The 23,965-nt window shown below is 52.7% G+C and overlaps 1 protein-coding gene across 1 annotated transcript in view; it reads left to right on the top strand.

Annotated features, from left to right (window-relative positions):
• The window catches only part of MROH2A (maestro heat like repeat family member 2A), a 48,062-nt gene that overhangs the window by 19,995 nt on the left and 4,102 nt on the right, over positions 1-23,965 (top strand). The window contains exons 22-39 of the mRNA XM_029932860.1: positions 4,295-4,414; positions 5,148-5,270; positions 6,475-6,627; positions 7,662-7,784; positions 8,739-8,818; positions 10,423-10,531; positions 11,332-11,427; positions 14,175-14,279; positions 15,555-15,678; positions 16,241-16,359; positions 17,233-17,385; positions 17,791-17,945; positions 19,843-20,002; positions 20,082-20,275; positions 20,622-20,759; positions 21,215-21,329; positions 23,164-23,310; positions 23,445-23,627. Of these exons, the coding sequence (XP_029788720.1) occupies positions 4,295-4,414; positions 5,148-5,270; positions 6,475-6,627; positions 7,662-7,784; positions 8,739-8,818; positions 10,423-10,531; positions 11,332-11,427; positions 14,175-14,279; positions 15,555-15,678; positions 16,241-16,359; positions 17,233-17,385; positions 17,791-17,945; positions 19,843-20,002; positions 20,082-20,275; positions 20,622-20,759; positions 21,215-21,329; positions 23,164-23,310; positions 23,445-23,627 (2,397 nt within the window). The remainder of the gene's footprint in view (positions 1-4,294; positions 4,415-5,147; positions 5,271-6,474; positions 6,628-7,661; positions 7,785-8,738; positions 8,819-10,422; positions 10,532-11,331; positions 11,428-14,174; positions 14,280-15,554; positions 15,679-16,240; positions 16,360-17,232; positions 17,386-17,790; positions 17,946-19,842; positions 20,003-20,081; positions 20,276-20,621; positions 20,760-21,214; positions 21,330-23,163; positions 23,311-23,444; positions 23,628-23,965) is intronic.

The raw sequence follows: 23,965 nt of genomic DNA, 5'->3' as shown, positions 1-23,965 counted from the left end.
TTCTTTCTTTCTTTCTTTCTTTCTTTCTTTCTTTCTTTCTTTCTTTCTTTCTTTCTTTCCACAAGCTACTCCTAAAATTCATGTGGGAATACAAGGGACCCAGAATAGCCAACAATTATGATTAAAAGAAAGACCAAAGTTGGAGGACTCAAACTTTGCAATCTCAAGACCAAGCCTTCTTACATACAGCTGCAGTGACCAAGACAATGTGGTACTGGCATAAGGCCGGGCAGACAGATTGATGTAGGAGAATCGAGAGTGCAGAAGTAGACCTCACATTTGCTGTCAATTGATTTGAGGCAAAGCCTTCTTAGATAGGACGCCAAAAGCACAAGTGATGACAGAAAAAAAAAGATAAATCAGACATCATTGGAACTAAAAACTTGTATGCTGAAAATCAAACCATCAAGAACGTGCAAAGACAATTCCCAGAATGAGAGAAAATATTTGCGTATTAAGTCCTTGATAAGGGATCTGTATCTAGAATATATAAACAACTCTTATAACTCAATAACAAAAGGACAGGCCAGTTTAGAAATGGGCAAATGATATGAATAGACATTTAATCAAAGAAAGCACATACTAGTGAATAAGTATGTGAAAAAATGCTCAAGATTATTCCCATTAGGGATACACAAATCAAAACCATAAGGACATACTACTTCACACCCACTAGTATGGCTGTAATGAAAAAGACAGATAAAAACATGTGTTGATAAGATGGGGAGAGATTTGAACACTCAAATATTGCTGGTGTGAATGGAATGACAGACTGAAAACCAGTCTATCATTTCCTTGAAATGTTAAATATAGGGTCACTGTATGACCTAGGAATTCTGCTCCTAGTTGAATGTGCCCAGGAGAAGTGGAAACGTGCATCCACACAAAAACTCATACATAAATATTCATAGTAGTGTTATTCATATAAGCAACCATAGAAGCACCCCAATGTCCACCAGTGGATGAAAGAATAAACAAAATGGGGTCTATCCATAGAATGAAATATTGTTCAGCCATTCAAAGGAATGAAGTACTGATTTATGGTACAGAAAGGATGACCTTGAAGACATTATGCAAAGGACAGAAGCCAGATGCAAAGCAACGCACATGACCACATATTATATGATCCTGTTTACTTGAAATGTCCAGAATAGGCATCTTCTTAGAGATGGAAAGTACCTCTGTGGTTTCCAGAAGCTGTAGGGAACATCCAGTGATGCCAACGGGTATGGGAATCCTTTTGGAGGTCATAAAAATGTTCTAAATTTAGATTGTGATGATGGCTACCCAACTATGTGAATATACTATTGGTTTTGTAAACCTTAAATGGGTTAATTTTATGGTATGTAGATTATATGTCAATGAAGATGTCTAAGAAAAGGTTTCTGCACATGTCAATCAAAAATTATGTTTGTTCAAATAGATAGCCTTTGTAGGAGAGGATGTAAAATAACAAAAAGCAGGTATATTTTACAGAAAATCTTCTATAGCTAAACGTAAATTTGCAGGTGTAAGATCCTACCCAATGTCAATTTAAAGACAGATGTCCTTTTTTAAATGTTTTAATGTTTATTTATTTTTGAGAGAGAGAGCATGAGTGGAGGAAGGGGCAGAGTGAGAGGGAGACACAGAATCTGAAGCAGGCTCCAGGCTCCAAGTTGTTAGCACAGAGCCCAGTGGAGGGCTCGAACCTAAGAACCACAAGATCATGACCTGAGCTGAAGTCGGATGCTTAACCGACTGAGCCACCCAGGGGCCCCAAGGACAGATGTCCTTTTGAAAGAAAGTTGCATATAGTATTTAATAAGGAAGTGCATAGAATTCAACCATATTTCAAAAAACCACCTACCTTAGGGAACATAGCTAAGTAAGTAGGGATTTACTGGCTCAGATAACCTTTGAGGGCACAATTGGATAGGATGGCTTACGGAACCTCACGAGGATGCGCCCGTCTCCTCACCGCTCAGCTGGCACCCTCCAGTAGGAGCAAGGTGGCCACCAGGAGCCTCCAGACTGACAGCCCCCATTGTCAGAGCTGGTCTTCTCTCAAAACTGATATGCAGAAACCATGATTTTCCCCACATACAAATAAAACAAAAACACAACGCCAAGAAAACAGATCCCATTCAAAGTAACAACACAATGTACCTATATAATCAATAAATTATTATTAAATTTTTAAAAATGTTTTTTATTTTATTTTTGAGAGAGAGAGAGAGAGACAGAGCATGAATAGGGGAGGACCAGCCAGAGAGGGAGACACAGAATTGGAAGCAGGCTCCAGGCTCTGAGCTGTCAGCACAGAGCCTGACATGGGGCTCAAAGCCATGAACTGTGAGATCATGACCTGAGCTGAAGTCAGAGCCTTAACTGACTAGGCCACCAAGGCGCCCCTGTAGTCAAATAAATGATTGACTCTTTGACATACTTGGGGCCAGCATGAGGAACACAAAGGGACAGGTGGTGCAGGGACGCTAAGAGAAACGTGGTGGCATTGACGCTATCTGTGGTTCAAGGATAGGGAGTCTCCATGTCCATGTTTCTCAAATTAACCTGCCATATGATGTGCTCCCGGTCAGATTCCCAAAAGGAGTTTTTGTGAAAATTGGACAATTTTGTGGAATTTCACAAGATTATTTCCAAGTTCACCTGAATGAGCAAGTGGAAGAGAGTAGCTAAGAGCATACTGAAAATAAAGTACACAGAGGAAGGTTTTCCTCTCTTGGAACCAATTGAAGATTTAAGCGTACAAAATAGAAGAAAACTGTAGACCAGCTTGAGGAGTATGTCAACGGGTATTTCTGTAATCTTGTTTTCAAGTTTATTGATTTTTTTAAAAATTTATTTTTAAAAGAGAGAGCAGTGCGAGCAGAGGAGGGTCAGAGAGAGAGGGAGATACAGAATCTGAAGACAGGCTCCAGGCTCTGAGCTGTCAGCACAGAGCCCGACACGGGGCTGGAACCCAAGAACTGTGAGATCATGACCTGAGCTGAAGCTGGACGCTTAACTGACTGAGCCACCCAGGCGCCCCAGTTTATTGATTTTTGAAGGAGAGAGAGACAGAGTGCATGCAAGCAGGGGAGGGACAGAGAGAAATGCAGAACACAGAATCTGAAGCAGGCTCCAGGCTCCGAGCTGTCAGCACAGAGCCCAATGTGGGGCTTGAACCCATGGACCGTGAGATCATAACCTGGGCTGATGTCAGAAGCTTAACTGACTGAGTCACCCAGACACCCCTTTTAATCTTAACATGGAATAGGCCTTCACATACATGAAAGGAAACCAAGAAAGACAAAGGCAAAAAAAGACATTTTTCTTCTCCGGAAATAAAATTTTCCAAATTCCAAAACAAAGTCACAATAAATAAAATAAAAAAGGAACAGAGACACTGAGAGGTGATAATAACAGTAGAGTGATCTACCAGTTGAGGCCTCTGGTACATGAGCCTTAAAAAACGAGCCTCAGACAAGGCTTGACTTAAATTTTTTTTAATGTTTATTTATTTTGAGAGAGAGAGAGAGAGAGAAGCAGGGGAGGGGCAGAGAGAGAAGGAGGCACAGAATCAGAAGGAGGCTCCAGGCTCTGAGCTGTCATCACAGAGCCCGACGTGGGGCTTGAACTCATGAACCGCAAGATCCTGACCTGAGCCAGTCAGATGCGCCCCAGACCAGGCTTGATTTTAGATCCTGGTTCTACTTCTCCCAACCTGGTTTTTCATCTCCCAAAATGGCAACTGCATTTACAGTCTAGAGTGGCTGTGTGGGTTAAAGGAAATAATACATGTTTATTTTTATTATTTTTTTTCCAAATATACACACAAAGCTCTTACGAATAAAAGAGAAAACAGGAGAGGTAAGCCAATGGGAAATGGGGAAAGAATACAGACAGGGATTCGAGGACTGGATGGTGAGAATGTGCTAAGTGATCAGCGCGGCTACTGAGCAAAGAAACACATGAAAACGTGGATGTTCTGCCGCTCGCTGGTAACATCCTAGGTGACAGAGGAAAGTGGGGAAGCCGATGTTCGTAGATTTGTTAGTGTGAATTGAAATTGGTTCGACTTCCACAGGAGGGAAAGTTGGTCCCTCACTATATAATACACTTGCCCGCAAGCAGCCCAACACTCCAGAATAAACTGGATGTGTATTTTAAAGATTATACGAAATGCATAAATATCTGTGCATTAAAGAAAAAAGTCTAGCGTGTTATATAGGGAACTCCCCATGGCAGCAACCAGGGGGGCGGGTGCGGAATAGACAGGCTTGAAGCTCCCTCTGTTCCTCTGCCTTTCCAGGGCTTTCTGTATCGGGCCCTGGGTTTCACACTGGCCATGGGCCTGGAGGCTGACAAGGTGGAGATGCTGCTGCTGGACCTGCTCTACAAGACAGACTATGGCAATGACTTCGACCGGGAGGTGAGGGTGCCCTGCAGCCCGGCCCCGCCTCCACCCACCAGACCCCTCCGGTGCCTCGGAGGCATGGGCAAGTGCACACGTGCATGCTTGTGTTTGCATGTGTGTGTGCACGTGTGTAACAGTGTGTGCGTGTGTGTGCATGCTTGTGTGTGCTGATGTGGGGAGGGGCAAGTGTGTGCATGCATATGTGTCCTGGTGTGTGTGCATGTTTGTGTGTCCTGGTGTGCGTGCATGCATGTGCGTACTGGTGTGTGCGTGTGTACGTGCGTGTGTGTACTGGTGTGTGTGCGCATGCATGTGTGTACTGCTGTATGTGCATGTGTGTGCATGTATGTGTGTACTGCTGCGTGTATATGTGTGTGCGCATGCATGTGTGTATTGGTGTGTGTGTGAGCATGTGTGTATTGGTGTGCATGCATGCGTGTACAGGTGTGTGTGCATGCATACATGTACTGAGGTGTGTATGTGCATGTACATGCATGTGTGTACTGGTGTGCACACACACGTGTGTACTGGTGTGTGTGCATGGCTGTAGTGGTGTGCATGCGTCCGTGTGTGTACTGGTGTGTGTGTGCCTGTGTGTATGCAAGCCTGTGTGTGCATGCCTGTGTGTGGACCTATGTGTACATAGGGGCGCTCATGAATGTACCTGTGTGTATGTGTTCATGGGGGGGGCATCCTCCTCTGGCCACTGCCCGCTGCCCTCACCCCTGCTGGCTGGGTCTGCCCACAGGGCGTGATTCTGTGCTTCGGCCTGTGTGCCCGTGGCCAGGTGAGGACAGTGCTGAACGTGCTCCATGACTTCGAGGAGAGGATCCAGGAGTCGGAACAGTCCTGGCAGATTGGCGCTTGGCGGGTAAGGCACCCACGCTCCACAGTCAGGTGCCTGGGGGCCGCGTAGACCAGTGCTCTCGGCACCCAAGATCTCAGTGGCAAACTCCCCTTGGTCTCACCTGTCCCCAAAATGGCTGCGATCTGGAGGCTTCTCTTCAACAAAGCTTTTGCTGTTACATAATCTGAAGAGCATAGGGTGGGTCCTTTCAGGGCCCAGATGTTGCAAAGGGGCACCAGCCCACCATGGGCTCCGCAGAGCAGCAGGGGCACCCTGAGTGCTGGGGGGAATGCAGTCCGGGCCTCACCCACACCCGCTGGATGTGAAGAAGCTGCTCAGGCAGCTCAGTGGGTACTTTCCATGGGTTGGGAGCCCTGCCCTGGTGAGTCAGTGGCACGGGCTGGAGGGCGGTCATGCCCACGGGCATATGGAAGAGAGTGCTGAAGCTTGCCTGAAGGCATGCTGTGGCCAGTGAGCGGTGAAGCCAGGCCTGGGCATCTGTCCATTGCACAGGCTGGCCACTCGAGGGAGCCCCTCTGCCATAGGACACAGAGTCACAGGCTGAGGCCCATGTGGGCAGTCGTCCAGAGTCACTGATGCCTCAGGCTTTGGCGTTGACCCAGAACCCTTGCCCTAGGGGTCTGGCAGTTTGGTTGGAGAGAATCAGGGGCGTCCCAGGCTCCTGCCCTGGCTTCTCCACAAAGTGGGACCTGAGACATGGATTTCTATTTGAGGCCTGGTAGGGTGTGGGCAGCCACGCCCACCCTCCGTCGTGGGTTTGGTGGCCCCGTAGTGCCTCAACCCGGGCTGTTTGTTCCCACTGGCTTCCCAGCATCATGACAGCAGGTGCCTGGCAGGTGACGGAATGGAGGAGGATACGGGCAGCCTCTGTTTTGGGGCGTCCACACGAACCACTCGCTCACAGCGGACAGGTGCTGCTGGCATCCCCTGCCAGACTGAAACCCCCATGGGGGTGGGACCCGGGGTGAGTTACCTGCCGCTGTGTGCACAGGGCCTGGCGAGGAGCAGGTGCTTAGTAAAGGTGTGTCAATGAATGAGTGAAGGAATGAGCACCCCAGGCACCCCTAAAACCATCAGTCAAAGCACCTTCTGCTGATTCAGTGGCTCCTTTGGTCGTGTGACCAGGGACCATCCACATGAGGCTGGGGTGGCCAACAGAGCAGACGTCCCTCCCGCCCCCACACCTCCTCCTCTGGTCGGCTCGCAGAGGGACCACCCCTGGAGGCGGGAGACGGTGAAGGGCGCGCTCATGGTGATGTACAGCTGCGTGGCCTCCTACTGCCACCCCCAGATGCTCCTCGCCCACGCGGACAACCCCATCACCGCTAAGATCATTCACCACTACTCCAGCAGCTGCCAGGTAACCCTGGGAGGCTGCACCCCTGCATCCGAAGCCCGGCCGGCAGACAGCCACCTGCCTTGTTATCTGAGCCCTCATCCCCACCCAGTAGGTGGCCAGGAGTCCCATCCAACACCCAGCTTTGGGGAAGCTCATTGTCTCAAACTGGGCATTCTCCACTGCAGGGGGGAGGTGGGTGGGGGACGCCCCCCAACCCCCACAGTGCTGACCCAAGCCTGTTCATAATGGACCAGGAGTGGGTCTTCAGGGATGCAGAGGGGCTCGCTACTTTCTTGGAATGGTAAGGAGGGGGAAACACAGAAGAAAGCAAAAGCTATCTTATTACCATTTTAAAAATTGTGGTAAGATACACATGAAAGAAAACTTGCCATCGTAATCATTTCCAAGGTGTCCCATTCAGGGGCATGAAGTACATTCACATCGTTGTGCAGCGGAACCCACCAGCCCTCTGCAGAGCATTCCGTCCTGTGAAACGGCCACCCTGTACCCGCTGAACATATGCCCGGGCCCCTCTCCCCTGCCCCTGGCAACGCCCATCCTCCTCCCTGTCTCTCTGAGTGACGCCTACGGGAGTCGCCTATGACTGAGCTCACACAGGATTTGGCATTTTGTGACCGGCTTGTTTCATTTAGCCGAATGTCCTCAAGGCTCACCCGTGCCGTGAAGGCAAAACCGATTTTATCTCAACTTATTCTGTCTCTTGGGTGACACGCAGGGGGTGGTGTCCCTGGCCAGGGAAGGCGTGCACTGATTGGCATCACCATTCTTAGGGGGTTTGAGGGAGGTGGTGCTCTCAGAGCCTGTGCCTTGCTCAGTGCCTGGCTGGCATTCTGGCCGTCCGGCAGAAGCTCGATCAAGGCGGCTGAAGGGCAGAGTGAGGCCTGCCGTCTGTCAGGGTGCCCTTGACACTGCCGCTTCCTGGGCGCAGAGGAAGGAGGGTCCTCACGCAGCGTCCTTGAGAGAGCTGTGGCTTGGGGCCTTTGGGCTCCCTCCCGACATGCTACCCCCTTTCCCTCTTCTTGGTCCGGGCACAGGACATCTGCCTCAAAATGGCCTTCATGAAGAGTGTGGCGCAGGTCACCAACGCCATCAAGAACATCAAAAATCTGGAGGACTTTGAATTTGCCCAAAAGATGACCCTTACGGGCATTATACTAGTAAGCGGGGTGAGAGGCTTCCCTGCTCCTGGGCGGTTTTGGGGTCTAACTGCTGACCGGCGCCTCCTCAGTCAGAGGTTTTCGGAGCCCTCTGGGGTGGGGGTCACTGAAGCCCCTCCCTGTCTCGGCTCTGCATCCAGCCAACTGTAGGAGTGCCGAGGACAGTAGTATATCTACAGATAGACATATCTGACAAAGGGTTGGATGGCCAGGGAGCCTGTGGTGCCCGGAAGTGGCTGGTTCAAGGCCAGGAGACAGAGGGCCCGTGGGTCAGCCCCGTTGTGGCCCCATGTGTTTCTTTACAGGAGGGACCTAGGGGGCAGGTTCAGGGGCAGGCAGGTCTTCAAGCTCTCTTGTGGCGCAGACCTTCAGTAAGATCTAGACTATGTCAACTGCCTCAAGGCAAGAAGACGTGACAGAGGCTGATGGAGTTGTGGGCAGCCACTGCCCTTCACCCCCAGGCCTCCCGACGCCCTCGTGATGCCCTGGGCCCCCGGAAAGCACTGCAGCTGCCTTGGAAACTGTCCCCGAGGGAAGGGACGTGTGGGTGGAACAGGAGTCCCCGAGGAACAGGAAGTGAACACGCCTGCTCCCGCTCCAGGCCAGAAGCCAGCCATGTGTCATTTCACGCTGGCCTGGCGCTGCCCTGTGAAACAGGCCATGTTTCTCACGTGACGGCTCAGGCGGGGGGAGCGGTTTGCCCAGGGACACACCGCGAGCGGGTGGTGGGCCTGAGCGAGAAGCCCCAGCCTGTCTGGTGCCCTGCTCCTTCCCACACCTGATTTTGCTGCGTCCCCTAAAATGCTAAAAGGCCACATGATCCTGAAAAGAGAGATTGTGGTGTGGGGCGTCAGCACCGCACAAGGTGCCAGGCCTTGGGCACTAGCCCCCACACTCACTGTCCTCTCTGGTGGGCTCTGGGGTGCTCACTCACCGCCCTGCTGTGTCGGGCAGGCCACCATCAAGGCGGAACCCACCGACAGCCTCGTTTCTCCTGTGCGGACCATGGCGATAGAGGCGCTCTTGCACCTGAGGTGAGCTGGGTCCCTGGTCTGGCCCCAGGTCTCTTCCGTGGGTAGAAGCAAAGCCCGAGACCACCCCTTAGTATTCCTTGGTGGGGGGAGGTCACACCTACTTTGGGTCTTGGACAGCAGCTCTGGGGCACTGGCCCCCCTCCAGGAGATGGGGGTCTGCATCCTTCCGGTATTTTCCTTGACTCTCAGCAATATTTAAGTTGGGCTCTTCTCCTGGGTTAGGAGGTGACTGGCAGCAGGTAGACTGTTCTCGTTAGGGGATCTTTGATGTAAGAAATCACATGATGACACTGAACAGGGTCGCAGGAATATGGCATCTATCTAGTTGGATTGGGTGCAATAGGAATTTATTTATTGATATGGTATGATATAGTTAATGCAAAATAATATATATAGTACCTGAGGTTTGCCTTCTTGGAGCTGGTGGGGAAGGAGGCATGAGGAAGAACTTATGGAACATCAAACATCACATAAAGTGGTTGGGTGATCTCTGGGAATTCTGAGCCGTCGGAGCAGATGCTTTATATAACGGCTCATAGCGGAATCGCCTGTTGCCTGAAGAGGCAGCACACAGGCAGATTTGACATAAACTTCACAAACACCTCTTCGGGGACTCGGAGGTAAGAGGAACATGCAGAAGGAATCATTGATCAGAGATGAGTATTTGTGAGTGAACAAAAACAAAACAATCTCAGGCCAGAAGAAAGGGCTGCCAGCTGGATGCAATTCTGTTGATACCACAGGGGAGATCAGAAGGCATTGGCATCTGACTTTTGACCTGGGCTTACACAAAAGAAGAGGATTTGGGTAGGACTTGGTGGCTCCTGGAAGGGTGAAATACACGACCCTTTTGGGGGGGGCAGTAGTTTAAATTTAAAATGGAATGGTGGCTCCCAACTCAGGAGGCACAATAGAGCCAACTGGGGACCTGGGAACAATACTGATATCATGGCCCCATCTCAGACCTTTAAATAAAGATCCTTAGAGCCTGTTTGTAGCCCCTGGGCACCTCAGAGCTTCTCCAAGTAATGCTAGTATGCACCTACGCTTGGGAACTATTGATGAAGGGGTAGGAGAAGAATGCCCATTGGGCGGCCAGCTACCACCCCTAAGAATTCGCTAAAGCTCACATGGCTGGGCTTCACTCCAGAGTTTTTGGTTCAGTAGTTCTGAGGTAGGACCAGAGAATTTGCACTTCTAAGTGCCAAGGGGATGCTTCTGTTGCTGGTACAGGTATTACTCTTGAAAACCCTTGGGCCAGGGCCAGCCTCAGAGGCAGAGTCCATTGTTATGGCCTCTGGAGGAGGAGCAACGGAAGATTTCTGAGCAGGAGAGGGAGAGGCTGAGAGCAGGCAACAAGAAGGAGAGCTGGTCTCGGACCCCTGGGTCTCCCCATCAAACCACAGACACAGTCACTGGGTACTGGTGACTGGGTGAAACCAGGGCCTCTGGAAAGGGATGCATGCCTGCACCCCCAGCCAGGGATGCTGGCCTCTCTCTCATTCTGTGACATGCCTCTGCACCCTGGACTAGGCAGTGGGGTGGCAGGGTCTCCCCCCACCCCAACCGTGACCACTCCTCTTGTCCACTTCTTCCTTCCTTAGCAGTCTGAAGCCTTTTTACTCCACAGAGGAAAACAATGAGCTGATGGATATCAGTATTCATTCTGTCATCTCTCTTCAACCCCCAACAGAGGACAATGAGTCCATGCAGGTAGGTCCCTCTGGGCCGCCTCGTTTTCTGGGTCACACTTAGAAGTCTACAATAACCTGGGCAGTGCTGACAGCCCACCATCCTCAACCACCTGTGAGGGTAGCAAAGTGCAGTAGGCTCTATTAGTTAGTATAAAGTAATGCTAGCTGCTGTAACAGCTAAACCCTGAAATCTCCATGATTTAGCAAAAGAAAATTTGCCACTCAAGTAAAGTCCAGTTGGCATTGGGAGGTGGAGATGAAGCTGCTGTGTGCAGTTATTCAGGAACCGAGGCGGGCAGAGACCCCACTGTTTTTAATGAGTGGCCCAAGGTCTCTGTGAGTACTGATATCCAGTAGAGGAAGAGAGGAAGAGAAAAGGTATGGAGAATTTATGAGCCACTCTGCCCACTTTTCATTGGTCAGAACTCAGTCACATGACTACACTTAGCAGCAAGGGGTGCTGGGAAATGTAGTTCCTGACTGGATGACTGTTTCACAGCAACAAGATGGAGAAGGAGGGCAAATCTTTTGTGGACAGGTAGCCATGTCTGCCTCGAAGTCCTGGTTCTAGATGGGGAGTCAGAGGAACTGGACTCTGGGAGTTCAGTTTCCTCCCTTGTAAAATGGGTTCCTCTTTAAAGGTTGTCTTGTGTGTCACATGAGAATTCAGGTGTAAAGAACCCAGTCTAAGCAGAAGCAAGGGGGTGGCTTTCAGATCATTTCAGGCTTCTCAGCCCTGGATGGATCATTGCAGAGTTCTGGAGGGTGGCTGTGCGCACTCCCTCACTGCTGCCTGGCGCCCTCCTCTCTTGGCCATAGACCCTGTATGCAAATGCACTTCAGGCCCTGGAGCACCTGATGGAGGGCCTCATGCAGAGGCAGCTGGACCCCAAGGGGCTGCAGGACATGGTGCATGTGAGTTCCACGGGGGAGGGCCCGGAGGCAGGGATGGCCGCCCCTCCCAGAAAGCTGGTCTGAGGGCCGGAGTCTATGGAAAACAGGGGTTATGTGTTAACAATTGTTTCAGTAACTGTATTTTGGTAAAATTTCAGATTTGCTGAAAAGTTGCCAAAATAGTACAGAGAACTCCTGTATACCCTTCACACCCAGATTCATTATTCGTAATATTTTGTCCCATTTCTTTATCTCACTTTCTCTTCCCTTCTCTTTCTTGTTTGACACACACACACACACACACACACACACACACACACACACTTTTTGAACCATGGAGAATTACTTGCAAATATCAAGGACAAGAATGTCCTCTTATATAACAATGGTACAATGGTAGAAATCAGGAAATTTAATGTTGATATAATGCTGTATTCTAATAGATGTCCAATATTCAAATTCATGAATTGTCACAATGATATCCCTTATAGGTACCCAAGCTATCCAGGCTCTAAGCTGGATTACCCTGTGCATTTAGCTGCCACATCTCTTTAATTGTATTTGATCTGGAAAAATTCCTCAGTCTTCCTTTAGCTTTCATAATATTGGTATTTTTGAAGGGCATTGGCTAGATTTTTTTCATTTTTAAATAAATGTTTATTGAGTTTTTATATGTGCAGTAAAAAAAAACTTCTTGAAGTTTACATTCTTTTTTTAAAATATTAGTTTATTGTCAAATTGGTTTCCATATAACACCCACCCAGTGCTTCTCCCCATAAATGCCCTACCCTCCATGACCATCACCCCCTTGCCCCCCCCCCCCTTCCGTCCATCGTTCGTTTTCATTATTCAATAGTCTCTCATGGTTTGTGTCCCTCTCTCTCTCCAACTCTCTTTCCCCCTTCCTCTCCCTATGGCCCTCTGTTAGGTTTCTCCTGTTAGACCTATGAGTGCAAATGTATGGTACCTGTTCTTCTCTGCCTGACTTATTTCGCTTAGCATGACACCCTCGAGGTCCATCCACTTTGCCACAAATGGCCAGATTTCATTCTTTCTCATTGCCATGTAGTACTCCATTGTGTATATATACCACATCTTCTTGATCCACTCATCAGGTGATGGACATTTAGGCTCCTTCCATGATTTGACTATTGTAGAAAGTGGCTAGTATTTTTTTTTTAGTTAGGTTGTTTGCTTTCTCATTATTGAGTTTCCAGAGGTTTTATATATTCTGAAAACAAGTCCTTATATGTGATTCATAAATATTTCCCCCCAGTCTGTGACATGTCTCTTCATTGATTTCATCATGTCTTTTGAAAAACAGAAGCTTTAAAAAGTTGATGAAATTTAATTGACTGTTTTCTTTAATGATACATGGTTTTGGTGTTATATTTGAGAATTCTGGGCCTAACCTAAGCTCACAAAGATTTTCTTTCAGAAGTTTGTAGTTTCAAGTTTTATAATTAAGTCTATGATACATTTTGAGTTGAGTTTAGTATATGGTGTGAGGTATGGATTAAAATTGTTTGGGGGCACCTGGGTCGCTAAGCTGGTTAAGTGTCCGACCTTTGATTTCAACTCAGGTTATGATCTCATGGTCATGAGATCAAGCCCCAAGTCCACGCTTTGCATGGAGCCTGCTTGGGATTCTCTCTCTCTCCCTCTCTCTGCCCCTCCCCTGCTTGCATTCATGTGCATGCGCACTCTCTCTGAAAATAAGTAAATAAACATTTAAAAAAAATTTTTGTTGTTTGCTTACACACAGATAACCAGTTGCTCTAGTACCATTTGTTGGAAAGATTTTTGTCCATTGAATTATCTTTGCATCTTTGTCAAAAATCAATTGACTATGTATGTGGGGGTCTGTCTCTGGTACCTATTCTGCTCCATTGATGTATTTGTCTGTCTTTACACAATGTCATACTGTCTTGATTATTGTAATGTTAGTTACAATAAATACTGTGACCAGGAGTAAATAGCAAATAGTTTATTCTTTGCTGCTGCATTTTACAAAAATGTCATGTCATTTTGTTTCAGTTCAAAATATATTTTAATTTCTCTTTTCATTTTTTCTTTGACCCCTGGGTTATTTAGAACTTGCCCAATATTTGAAGACTTTCCAGAGACCTTTCTGTTTTTGATTCTTAATTTAAATCCATTGTGGACTGAAGACATACTTTGTATAATTTGAATCCTTTTAAATCAACCGAGACTTTATTTTGTTGCACAGTATGGTCGATCTTGGTGAGCATTCCATGTATTGTGTGGAGTAGAGTGTTCCTAAAAATCAGTTAGACCAAGCTGGCTGGTAGGGTCGTTCAAGTTTTCTCTATCCTTCCTGCTTTTCCGTCTTCTTATATCCATCAGTTTCTAAGAAAGAGGTACTGTGATCTCTGAATCTCACCATGCACTTGTTTCTTTCTCTTCAGTTGAGCAGTTTTGCCTCATGCATTGTTACTGCATGTGTGAACATTTAGGTCATGGCGTGCAAGGCGGGCTATGGTCCTGGCTCTTTCACCCACAGGCAAACATTTGGAACAAGGCCAAACACATCAGCCAAGCGCCATCTTGGTGAGGATAGTGGGGACACTCTCTCTGTCCACAGCCTCATCTCCCGTGCAGCGCTGCTTGGAAAGAGAATCAGCACCACCTAACACCTCTGAAAGTCAGAGTCTTGGGTGGGAGGGATGAGACAGGCAATAGCCGGCTAGGAAAGGCTAGCCTTGGGATCTGAATGTCCCTGTCTATGTTCTGGGCTCTACCCACAGCTCCTGGAAAAGTGGATCTTGTCGGAGAAAGAAGGGGAGCGGGAGAAGGCCATGAACTTCTATCTGCATCTCATGCACATCTACGTGCAGAGCATCGGTGTCTGTGTGAGTCCTGGAGCATGCACTACCCAGCCTGCTACTCTGACATCCACAGAAAACATCCTGTCTCGATCCTTGAGAAGAGGGAGGTTTTGTTTTTAAGTTTATCTATTTATTTTGAGAGAGAGAGAGAGAGAGAGAGAGAGAGCGAGAGAGCGAGAGAGCGAGCACAGGAGAGGCAGAGAGAGAAAGAGAGGGAGAGAGAGAATCCCAAGCTGGCTCCACTCTATCAGCATGGAGCTCAATGTGGCACTCGAACTCACGAATTGCGACATCATGACCTGAGCTAAAACCAAGAGCTGGACACTTAACCAACTGCGCCACCCAGGTGACTCAGGGAACTTTTGAAATCAATTTCTGTCTCTTGGAGAGTCCCTCAGGGAGAGTCTATCTCATTTGGGAATGAAAAAGGGGGCCCCCCAAGGAGGAGCCGGCTCTGGGACTCTGGGGGTGCCCAAGGAGGGTGGGGGCGTGACTGGGCGTTGATCCAGGTTTGGGGGCACCTGAAGCTCACACAGTGGTGAAGGCCCATTTTAAGGAAAAGAATGCACAGTTAGGAACACCATGTTGGTTAGGAAAGTGACTACTTAAAATGAGAAAGTAAATCAACACAGAATTACAAATTTTATAAAGTGTGACAAGTGCCACAAATATCCCCAAATCCAGAAAAGCAAGGAGATGTTTTTTGGACCCCATTCAATGAGACCTCTTGTGTTCTTGGATTGCCTGGTCTTCAGGGATAGCGCTGGGAAGAACATGGCGTCCCGGGCCTGGGGTGTGGGTGTCGGTGCGTGGTGAGAACGAGGTGGGGAGTGCCCTGGCGGGTCTGGGAGTGCCGTTCCGGTGGGGGCACAGGCCCCGCAGAGCAAGGCCAGGGCCCCAGACACCATGCAGAATGCATCGCCTGGATTTTCTGACACAATTCTTACAACATCCTCTGAAACGGGAGGCTCTGTTATAGACAAGGACCACGAGGGCACCGGGCTGAGCAGCCTGCCCAGGTCACACACTAGGTGCGGGAGGGAGGGAGTTCAGATTTGAATCCAGGTCTCAGTTACAAGAACAGAGCAGGTGCCCTGACACAGAACCCGGGCATGCAGCCGGAGGGGCAAGTCCTGAGCCAGAAACCTCGGATCCTGGCGGCTCAGCCCCCAGGGGCCCCACTGGGGGGCTGTCGAGCAGGGCTCACCCTCTCTGGTTGCCCATTAGGCCGCCCCTGGGCAGCTCCAGGTGTGCATGGATGGACGCAGCATGTGAGCCTCACAGTCTCCTGTCCTTCAGATCCCCCTGAAGCTGGGGCAGTTGGGCACGCTGGTCGGACTCATTGCCCCTTGCACCTGTGACTCACACACAAGAACCCGCATGGCTTCCATGGAAGTCCTGTCCAGCCTGCTGGACCTTCATGGTATGGAGGAGAGGCATCGGGACGCGGGGGCTAGGTGGGGTGTCAGCTGTGGGGCTGTCAAGGGGAGCATGGCCTCTCTAGAGAGACAAACAAGGGTGACCAGCAGAGATGGTGGAGAAGGGGCAGAGCTAGCTCAGAAGCCATGGAAGCTTCCGGAAGGAGAGAATGACTGGCTTGGCACAAGTCACTGAAGGCATGTCCTGGGTATTAAGGGGCCTCACCGGGAAAAGGTTAGCTCACAGACACCAAGGACGCAGGGGGAACGCCCAGACATGAGCTCAGGGGCGCATGAGGCGTGGTGACCTTCAGAAGGGAAGACTTTGCCTCTGGCTGAGTAGCTGGTGGCCGCCCAGAAAGCAGGCATTTGAGCCACGTGTACAGGTGGTGTGGGGAGATGGCAATGAGTGTAAAAGCAAGAAGGGATGGGCTGTCCAGATGTTGGGCGTTGGTCCAGACCCTCAGAGCTGGGGCTTCCACGGGCCAGGACAGGAGGCCGTCTTGACGTGGCCTGTGGATGGGTCCTCCATCCTTCTGATCGTGTCTAAAATTGCATCCCCAACAGCAAGCCAGACCTGCTCTTCATGGGGCCCTTCGAAGGAACTAGAGCTTGCGAAATGCAAGGAGGATCTTCAGGACCTGGATGTGGAGAAGATTTTCAGCGCATCTTCCAGAATTGCCAAGGTGACACGCCAGGGGGGTCGTGCGGGCTCCTGGGCTGGACTCGAGTGCCTGGAGCGTGTCTGAGGCCTGGGACCTTGCTCAGCCTGGCCACACAGCCGTCCTCCTCCTCCAGGGGGGTCACAGTCCCCATGGCTTTGGGTCCAGCCCATGCCCTCTGGATCTGAACGGTGTGCAACATGTAAGGTCCCCACTGGGATGCCTGGCACATAGTAGGTACTTAACGGTCCCTGCCTCCCTGGACTCCGTTCCTGTGGTGTGCTCCCCTGAGGGAGGAAGGGCCTCAGAAAGAATTAAACACGGGACCCTGCACAGAGGTGTTGGTCCTCGGGCACATCGATGGCTGATCCCTAGACCCGCAAACTTTCAAAGCTGCAGAGGGGTGGGGTCACTTCCGTCTGGGGGAGGGGCGGTGGGCAGACGCGGCTTTCTGAAGCAGAGGGCCTGTGGGGGGGCGAAGGATGAAGTTGCAGGGGGTCATGGCTCAGGGCACAGCTGGAGGGAAGGAAGTATGAGGAACTTTCTGGTGAAGCTTCCTGGATCGGAGTTCAGGTGCAGAGGGTAGCGTAGGGTAGGTGAAGTGTGGGAGGGGCTGGGGGACCTGCGCCCTAAGAAGTCCCAGAAAGCAGGACTGAGCTTTGAGTCGTTGAGGGGAGGGGTCACATCCCAAGCCGGCCGGTGGTTGGGCTGGCGAGACGCCGGGCAGGGAGGCGGGTAGGAGGCCCAGGGAGGCGATGGTTTGAGAGATGGACTCCAGCCTGGGCTGGAGCTGGGTGTCAGGCAGAAGAGGAGGGGGCGTCAGCGATGGCAAGCGGGGGCAGGGTGTTGGCCTGAAACTTGGCTGTTGAACTTGGGAGTGCTGTGCTCTGGTCCTAGGTGGTCTGTATGCTGTTTAACTGTGATGAGGTGGTCTCGCTCATCCAGAAGCTCTGTGAGAACATCGGGGCCACGGACCAGCGGCACGACAAGGCCTCCATCACCTGGATAGGCACCTTCCTCCAGACGCGGGCCAAGGAGCTGGAGGACAAGGTGGCAGAGCTGTAGCTGTGCCACCTGAGACCCAGGGCTGCCCACTGCTCCCAGGCTAGAGGGACACTCAAGGGCCCAGCGACACTCATCTAGAAAGCCTCCCCAAACCCTTGGTTGTAAAGAGGAGGAGGAAAGAGAGCTCTAGAATGTGAAAGAAACGTGCTGAAGGTAGCCCAGTTAGTAAGTGGCCAGTGGGCTAGATGCCTGTAGCTCTAGCCTCTGAGCATACTGCCTCCCACACAGAAAACCTGATAAAATCCAGGAAGAGACCCAAAGACGAGCTGGTGGTTTAACCTACCCGTCATCCAGTTGGGCAAGGGTCCCTGAGGAGGGGTGTGCGGTGGTGGGGGGGGCAGAGGGCCATGGGGACCCAGGCTGTGCTGGTGATGCCCCGCCCCTCCCCAGGTGGCTGAGATCCTGGGCGCCATCTTGGTCCACCTGCCCGTGGTGGACCACCTGGAGGTGCGGCGCCTCCTCATCGAGGGGGTCCTCCTGCTGGCACACTACCACCAGGAGACGGTCCTCACATCACTCCTGAGGCAGCCCCTGCCCATGGAGAGGTGGGTGCCCTGGACGGCGAGCCACAGCCCCCTTTGCATCCTAGACCAGGCCCACCTCACCCCCACTGATGTATCTCAGAGGACAGGGCCTTGAGCGGTGCCATGTCTGACCCTGGGGTGGGTCACTGTTCCTGCCTGTCCTGTGGGAGATGTGGACTTTGGGAGCTGTGGATCCATGGCCCCAGTGTCACAGGTCTGTCCTCTGGAGCTAGAGTCTGGACCCTGTAGCTTCTCAGCTGTCGCCTCCGGACCCTGTCCACAACAGCCCTCCCCTTCTCTGTGGAGAACAGGGCTCTAAGAGCCCTTTGAGTTTGAGCTGCTCCGGAACCCGCCTGAGGACGTGGTCACCAAGGCCCGGGGGGGCCTCCAGGGGAGCCCCCTGTGTCTCTGTCCTTCCAAATGCTGCCCTGAGAGGGGAGGTCCAGGTGCCCAGGTGATGAAATGGCAGGACCTCATGCCCCTCAGGTGGCCTCGTGACTCCCTGCCCCCCAGTGTTATCCACACAGACCGCGCAGTCCCTGAGTCTCTGTCACCGTGTCACACAGCAGCCGGCAGCATCCCACCCGACTGGGGGAGCGTGTTTGCAATGGTCCCAGGGTTCCCCGTGGGAGAGCACAGAAAGGTGTGGGCACTGTCCCCAGAGCAGCCAAGGCTGCGGAGCAAAGACAGGCCTGGAGACTGTTGGTGGAGGGAGAGGGGCGAGGCGCCACCAACGTGCTGTTACATGAACAGAGAGCCCTCAGATCAAGAACTGCAAGGGGTGAAAGGCAAGCCTGGCTGTACCGTGGGGCGGAGGGCAGTGTGGATTGCCTGACTGATGGGGACGGCGGGTTTCAGAGCAGTGCCGAGTCAGGGGGTGAGGTGCTATGTGCAGTGCAGGCCCCCCAGCGTGGGCTCTGTCGGGCTGGCGATCTAGATGGCCTGGGTCACACTGGCTTTCACTATACTGGTGAGCTATTGCTGGGTAACAAACCGTCCCCAGCTTGGAAGCTCAGAACAAGCCCCGTTACTGTGTCAGTTTCCGTGTCAAGAGCCTGGGGGTGGCGGATCTGGGGCCGGTGCTCAGGGTCTCCCGGGGTGGGGGCCAGGCTGAGTGTTTCTGGAGCCCAGGTCCTTCCTCAAGCTCATGTTGTTGTTTCTTGCTGTCGCAGGCTGAGGTCCTGCTCTCTTGTGTCCTTACACCCTGATGTCTCCTTTATGAGAAGTGATTGCCAATGAGCTCACATGCCTACTCCTCCGTTCGGTTCCTGCCACCGTGTGCCCCATCACGTGCCCTTCCCAGCTCACCTCCCGCACCTGTGCCATCGGCTTTGTGGATTCACACAGGCCTTGTATACCTCTCCTTGTTCCATTGGATCTTGGTGGACTTGCCGCTTCAGCTCTTTCAGAGCCCCCCAGCCTCCCCTTCCCTGCACCTGTGCACACCGGGCCCGTAAACACTGTCCCCAGGACACTGTCCCTTTGCAGCAGAGCCACAGATTTGGACTTGGGGTGCGGGGGACTGCTTTAAACTGCAGTCTGGCAGCCCACCTACCCTCTGCAGGCCTCCCTCCCCCGTCTGTGGGCCCAGCTTGACAGCGTAGGTCCTTGGCAGCTGTTGCCAGATGTACCTATAAAGTCATCAGGGAGGAGGCCTGGCAGGTGCGTCTAAGGTCACCTAGCGGTAGAGCTGCAGCTTCAGTGGGGGGGCAGGGCAGCGAGGGGCTGTGGCAGAGAAATGCAGTTGAGCATTGAGTCACAGACCCGGGTTCTAGTTATGCAACCTTTGGCCTCCCTAATGTTCAGCCTCCGGAGTCTAACCCCTACTCAGGGTCTTGCCTGGGGGTCCAAAGGGGCTCTTACCTGCCAGGGCAGGAGGCAGGAGACCCACAGTCCTTGTCTCCTTGTCTTTGCTTAGCCACCTGACAGAGGTGTGGCTGGCAGTGGCGGAGAACGTGCCCTTTGCCCGGATGATGCTCCATGGGCTGATGGGCCGGCTGCAGTCAAGGTTCAGCCCCAGGGCCAATGCCACCTCCAAAGCTGACATCTGGCGCCTGGCCGCGGTGGACCCTCTGATGGTGAGTCATAGGGGCAGGCCCCGGGGCTCCTTGGGGGCTCAGAGAAGGAGCCCTGACGCCTCAGCCCTGGTCTCTGCAGACCCTGTGCACCATGCACCTCCTCATCCAGAAGATGGGAATTGACGACAAGCTCCTGGACCTCTTCCCGGACCTCGTCTACACCCTCCTGCTGCAGCTCAGCAGCAGTCAGGGGCCAGAGGCCGTGTCGCCTGTCCTGAAGACCTGGAGACTTGTCCACACAGGGACCCTGCCCGAGGAGATCAACCTGCAGAGGTGCCCTCAAGGGTGGGGGGCGGTGGGTATGGGGTGCAAAGCAGTGGCCCTGAACTGGATGCTGCCTCTTAGAAGTCACGGATCCCAGGAGTCACCTCCACCAAGAGGCCTTGTTGTCCTTTCCCGATGGGGAGAAGGTTCTGGAAGCAGACCTCGCAACCCTCCTTCACATGAGCCCAGCATGGTGTGGTTTTCATGGTTTGGGGACCCACTGTGTCTCGGGATCGCCCTTCACCCCTCAAGCTTGGACCAGCGGGCAGGAGGACCCCCTCCTCTCCGACCCGGGGCCAGTGCCTGGGGACTCCTAGGAGAAGCTTCATCGTGACGTAACCCCACCTTCCTCTAGGATCACGATCAAGTCCATGCAGCTTCTGTTCAGAAGGCTGAGCAGCGAGCAGCTGGTCCGCACCCTGGAAGAGCAGGGCGTGTGGGCCCTCCTGCAGGGTGGCCCCACCTTCCTGCAAGGAGTGGGCCTGCTGGCCAGGTGGGCACCGGGGCTCCCCGCGCCCAGCAGCGGGGCCTGCCGGGCTGTCTCCTTGCGGGAAGTTCTAGGTCATGGCTGCGTGCCTTGTTCCTGAGGTCACCCGTGTCCCACACACTGGGATGGCAGCGCGTAGAGCATAGGGAACCTTTTATTCCAACCCTTCCCGCTCCAAGGCAGGAAATGTGAGGTCAGAGACACCACGGGGCTTCCGAGCTGGGGCAGACAAAGAGCTCCCGGGGTCTGGGTCGCTCATGAGTGGCCCTCATTCTAGTCCCATTTTATAAAAAGGAAATGAAAAGTGGGTGCTCCAGCGGAACCCTGACCAAAGCCCTTTGGTGAGGAGGGAGAAGCTCAGAGAGGTGAAGACAGGGCCCCCGGGTGCCTGGCCCCAGAGCAGCTCCACAGGGTGGCGGCTGAGCAGCCCTCCTGGACCCCCAGCCGCCTCCCTCCTGCAGGCTGTGCATGTGGAACGTGGAGGGCTTCAGGCAGCGGCTGTCGGAGCTGGTGCTCAGAGGCATGGCCTCGGATGTCCTCAGCTGCCGCGTCAGCAGCACGGCCATCTGCGTGGAAGTGAGGCCCAGGGTGCAGAGGGCTGGGCGGGCTGGGGTGGAGGCTGCTGGGTACCCCCCCCCCAGCTCTTCTCTGGGACAGTAGCCCGGGCTCAGAGGGACATCTGAGTCCGGGGGGGTGGGGGTGGGGGAAGGACGCGAGTGATTCAGGGTATGCATCTAAGTGAGGCTGTGCCGGGTGCCAGAAACACCGAGGGGCCCGGATGAGGGCCCCTCAGCTCTCGCCAGGGCTGTCGGTGCTGGGGGAGGCCTCGGAGGAAGGTCTCAAGGGGTCAGCAGGGCTTTACCAGGCAGGAAGGCCAGGGAAGGGTGTGATGGCCCCTGGGCCCCAGCTCCCTTCTGTGCAGCTGGGGCACTTTTGGGGGCCCAAGAGAATTGGTCAGAAAACTTTTAGGAGAAATTGTGTTGGCTGCGTGAAGCCCAACATGCATTAGGAGCCCAACATCCGCCTGGTGCAGCATCAGCACGCTTTTTCTGTAAAAGACTGGATAGTACATTTCCCATTTTGGAGTCCCAACTTGGTGTTTAATTTTCTTTAGGCTTATTATTTTTTAATGTTTATTTATTTTATTTTTTTAATAGTTTATTGTCAAATTAGTTTCCATATAACACAGTGCTTCTCCCCCACAAGTGCCCCCCACCATGATCATCACCCCTTCCCTCCCTCCCCCTCCCCCTTCAGTCCATGGTTTGTTTTCAGTATTCAATAGTCTCTCAAGATTTGTGTCCCTCACTCTCCCCAGCCCTCTTTCCCCCTTCCTCTCCCTATGGTCCTCTGTTAGGTTTCTCCTGTTCTCCTGTTAGACCTATGAGTGCAAATATATGGTGTCTGTCCTTCTCTGCCTGACTTATTTCACTTAGCATGACACCCTTGAGGTCCATCCACTTTGCTACAAATGGCCATTTATTTTTGAGAGAGAGAGAGTGCAAGCAGGGGAGGGGCAGAGGGAGACAGAATCTGAAGCAGGCTCTAAGCTCTGAGCTGTCAGCACGGAGCCCAAATCAGGGCTTGAACCCATGGACTGTGAGATCATGACCTGAGCTGAAGTGGGACGCTTAACAGAGTGAGCCACCCAGGTGCCCCCAGGTTTATTATTTTTAAATTTTTCAGTGTTTTTTTATATTTGAAGGAGAGAGAGACAGAGTGTGAGCAGGGGAGGGTCAGAGAGAGAGGGAGACACAGATTTGGAAGCAGGCTCCAGGCTCTGAGCTATCACCACAGAGCCCCACACGGGGCTTGAACTCACGAACCAGGAGATCATGACCTGATCCAAAGTTGGCCGCTGAACCGACAGAGCCCCCAGGCACCCCTCTTTAGGTTTATTTTAACATTCATGTGTGTGCACATGCGCGCATGCACACACACGTCAGAGGGCTCTGTAGTCGCTGGAGTCCTGGCATTCTGAGCACTGGGCCCGTTGTGACTCTCAGAGTCCCAGATGAGTGAAGCTCACGCTTCTTGTGTGCACCTGCCCAGGCCCAGCAGGCCCGGCTCTTGGACACGGTAGCTGCTCCATCAGGCTAACCGACTGACCGTATTCCTAAAGGTCACATTTCCGAGGCTTTTCCCACATACTTCCGTATGGAGCCTCCCAACAACCGTGTGAGGCAGGTGCTGGTGTCAGCCCCTTCTTACAGGGGAGGACCCTGAGGCTCAGAGGAGTTGAGTGACTTGCTAGGGGTGCCAGCCAGCTGGCGGAGGAGCCAAGAGTCGGTCCTGGGGAGCTGGGGCTCCGAATCCCCTCCTCTTCGCAGGGACCATTCTGTGCATTGGATCTAATCACACGTCCCATCTTGAGGCCAAGAAAGGGGTCTATACCAGTTCTCTCTTGTAGCTCATGAGTGACCCAGCGCTGTCCCAGGAGAAGCTGCTGAAGCCCACGGTGTTGATGCTGGAGAAGGGCGTGGACCAGGAGGACGAGGCCTTGAGGGTGCTCTCCCTCCGTGCCCTGGGCAGCATGGCTCTCGGTGCCCCCAAGAAGGTCCTGCGCTCCACCCTGAGCTCCGGGGCCATGGTGGGCTGAGGGTCCAGGGCTGGCATTTGCTGGCCGACTGGGGAGGTGACCCGGGAGGGGACTGAAGCTCCCCGTGGCCCCCTCGCACGCCCCCACCCCAGGTGAGGCAGTACCGGAAGCTGTTACTGGAGAAGTGCCTGGGCTCCCTGAGGGAGCCTGGGGGCATCGGCGTGCCCTCCGAGGGCATGGAGGCCCTGGCCAAGGTCCTGGCTGAGCTCCGGGAGCAAGACGTGGGGTCCTCGCTCAGCATCATCTCTGCGCAGTGCAGGGCCTTCTTTGACAATGTGAGTCTAGATCGCGGCCTTCCTCGGTCCTGGCCCTCGCTGGGGGCTCCCTGAATGCCCACACAGTGAATGGGCGAGCACCTCTTACCCCCTTAAGAAAAGACATGCTCTGGCACAGAAGGGGCCTCTAGTTGGACTTGGCGCCCACGCATCCATTAGCCAGTTCTGGGACCTCGTAAAAGAGAAACAAAAACTCTTGTGCCAGGACTCAAGGGGCCGCTCCCCTGCTCTTAGGGTGTGATCTTCTCCTCTTAAGTCCCCGCAGCTACGGAAGCTCTCTGGGCACCCGGTGGTACTGGGCGGAATGATCCAGAAGCCTTTGCAGGGGCCAAGGATCC

Source organism: Suricata suricatta, chromosome 3, assembly GCF_006229205.1.
Source record: "Suricata suricatta isolate VVHF042 chromosome 3, meerkat_22Aug2017_6uvM2_HiC, whole genome shotgun sequence".
NCBI lineage: Eukaryota > Metazoa > Chordata > Mammalia > Carnivora > Herpestidae > Suricata > Suricata suricatta.
This window is presented reverse-complemented; position numbering and strand designations above follow the sequence as displayed.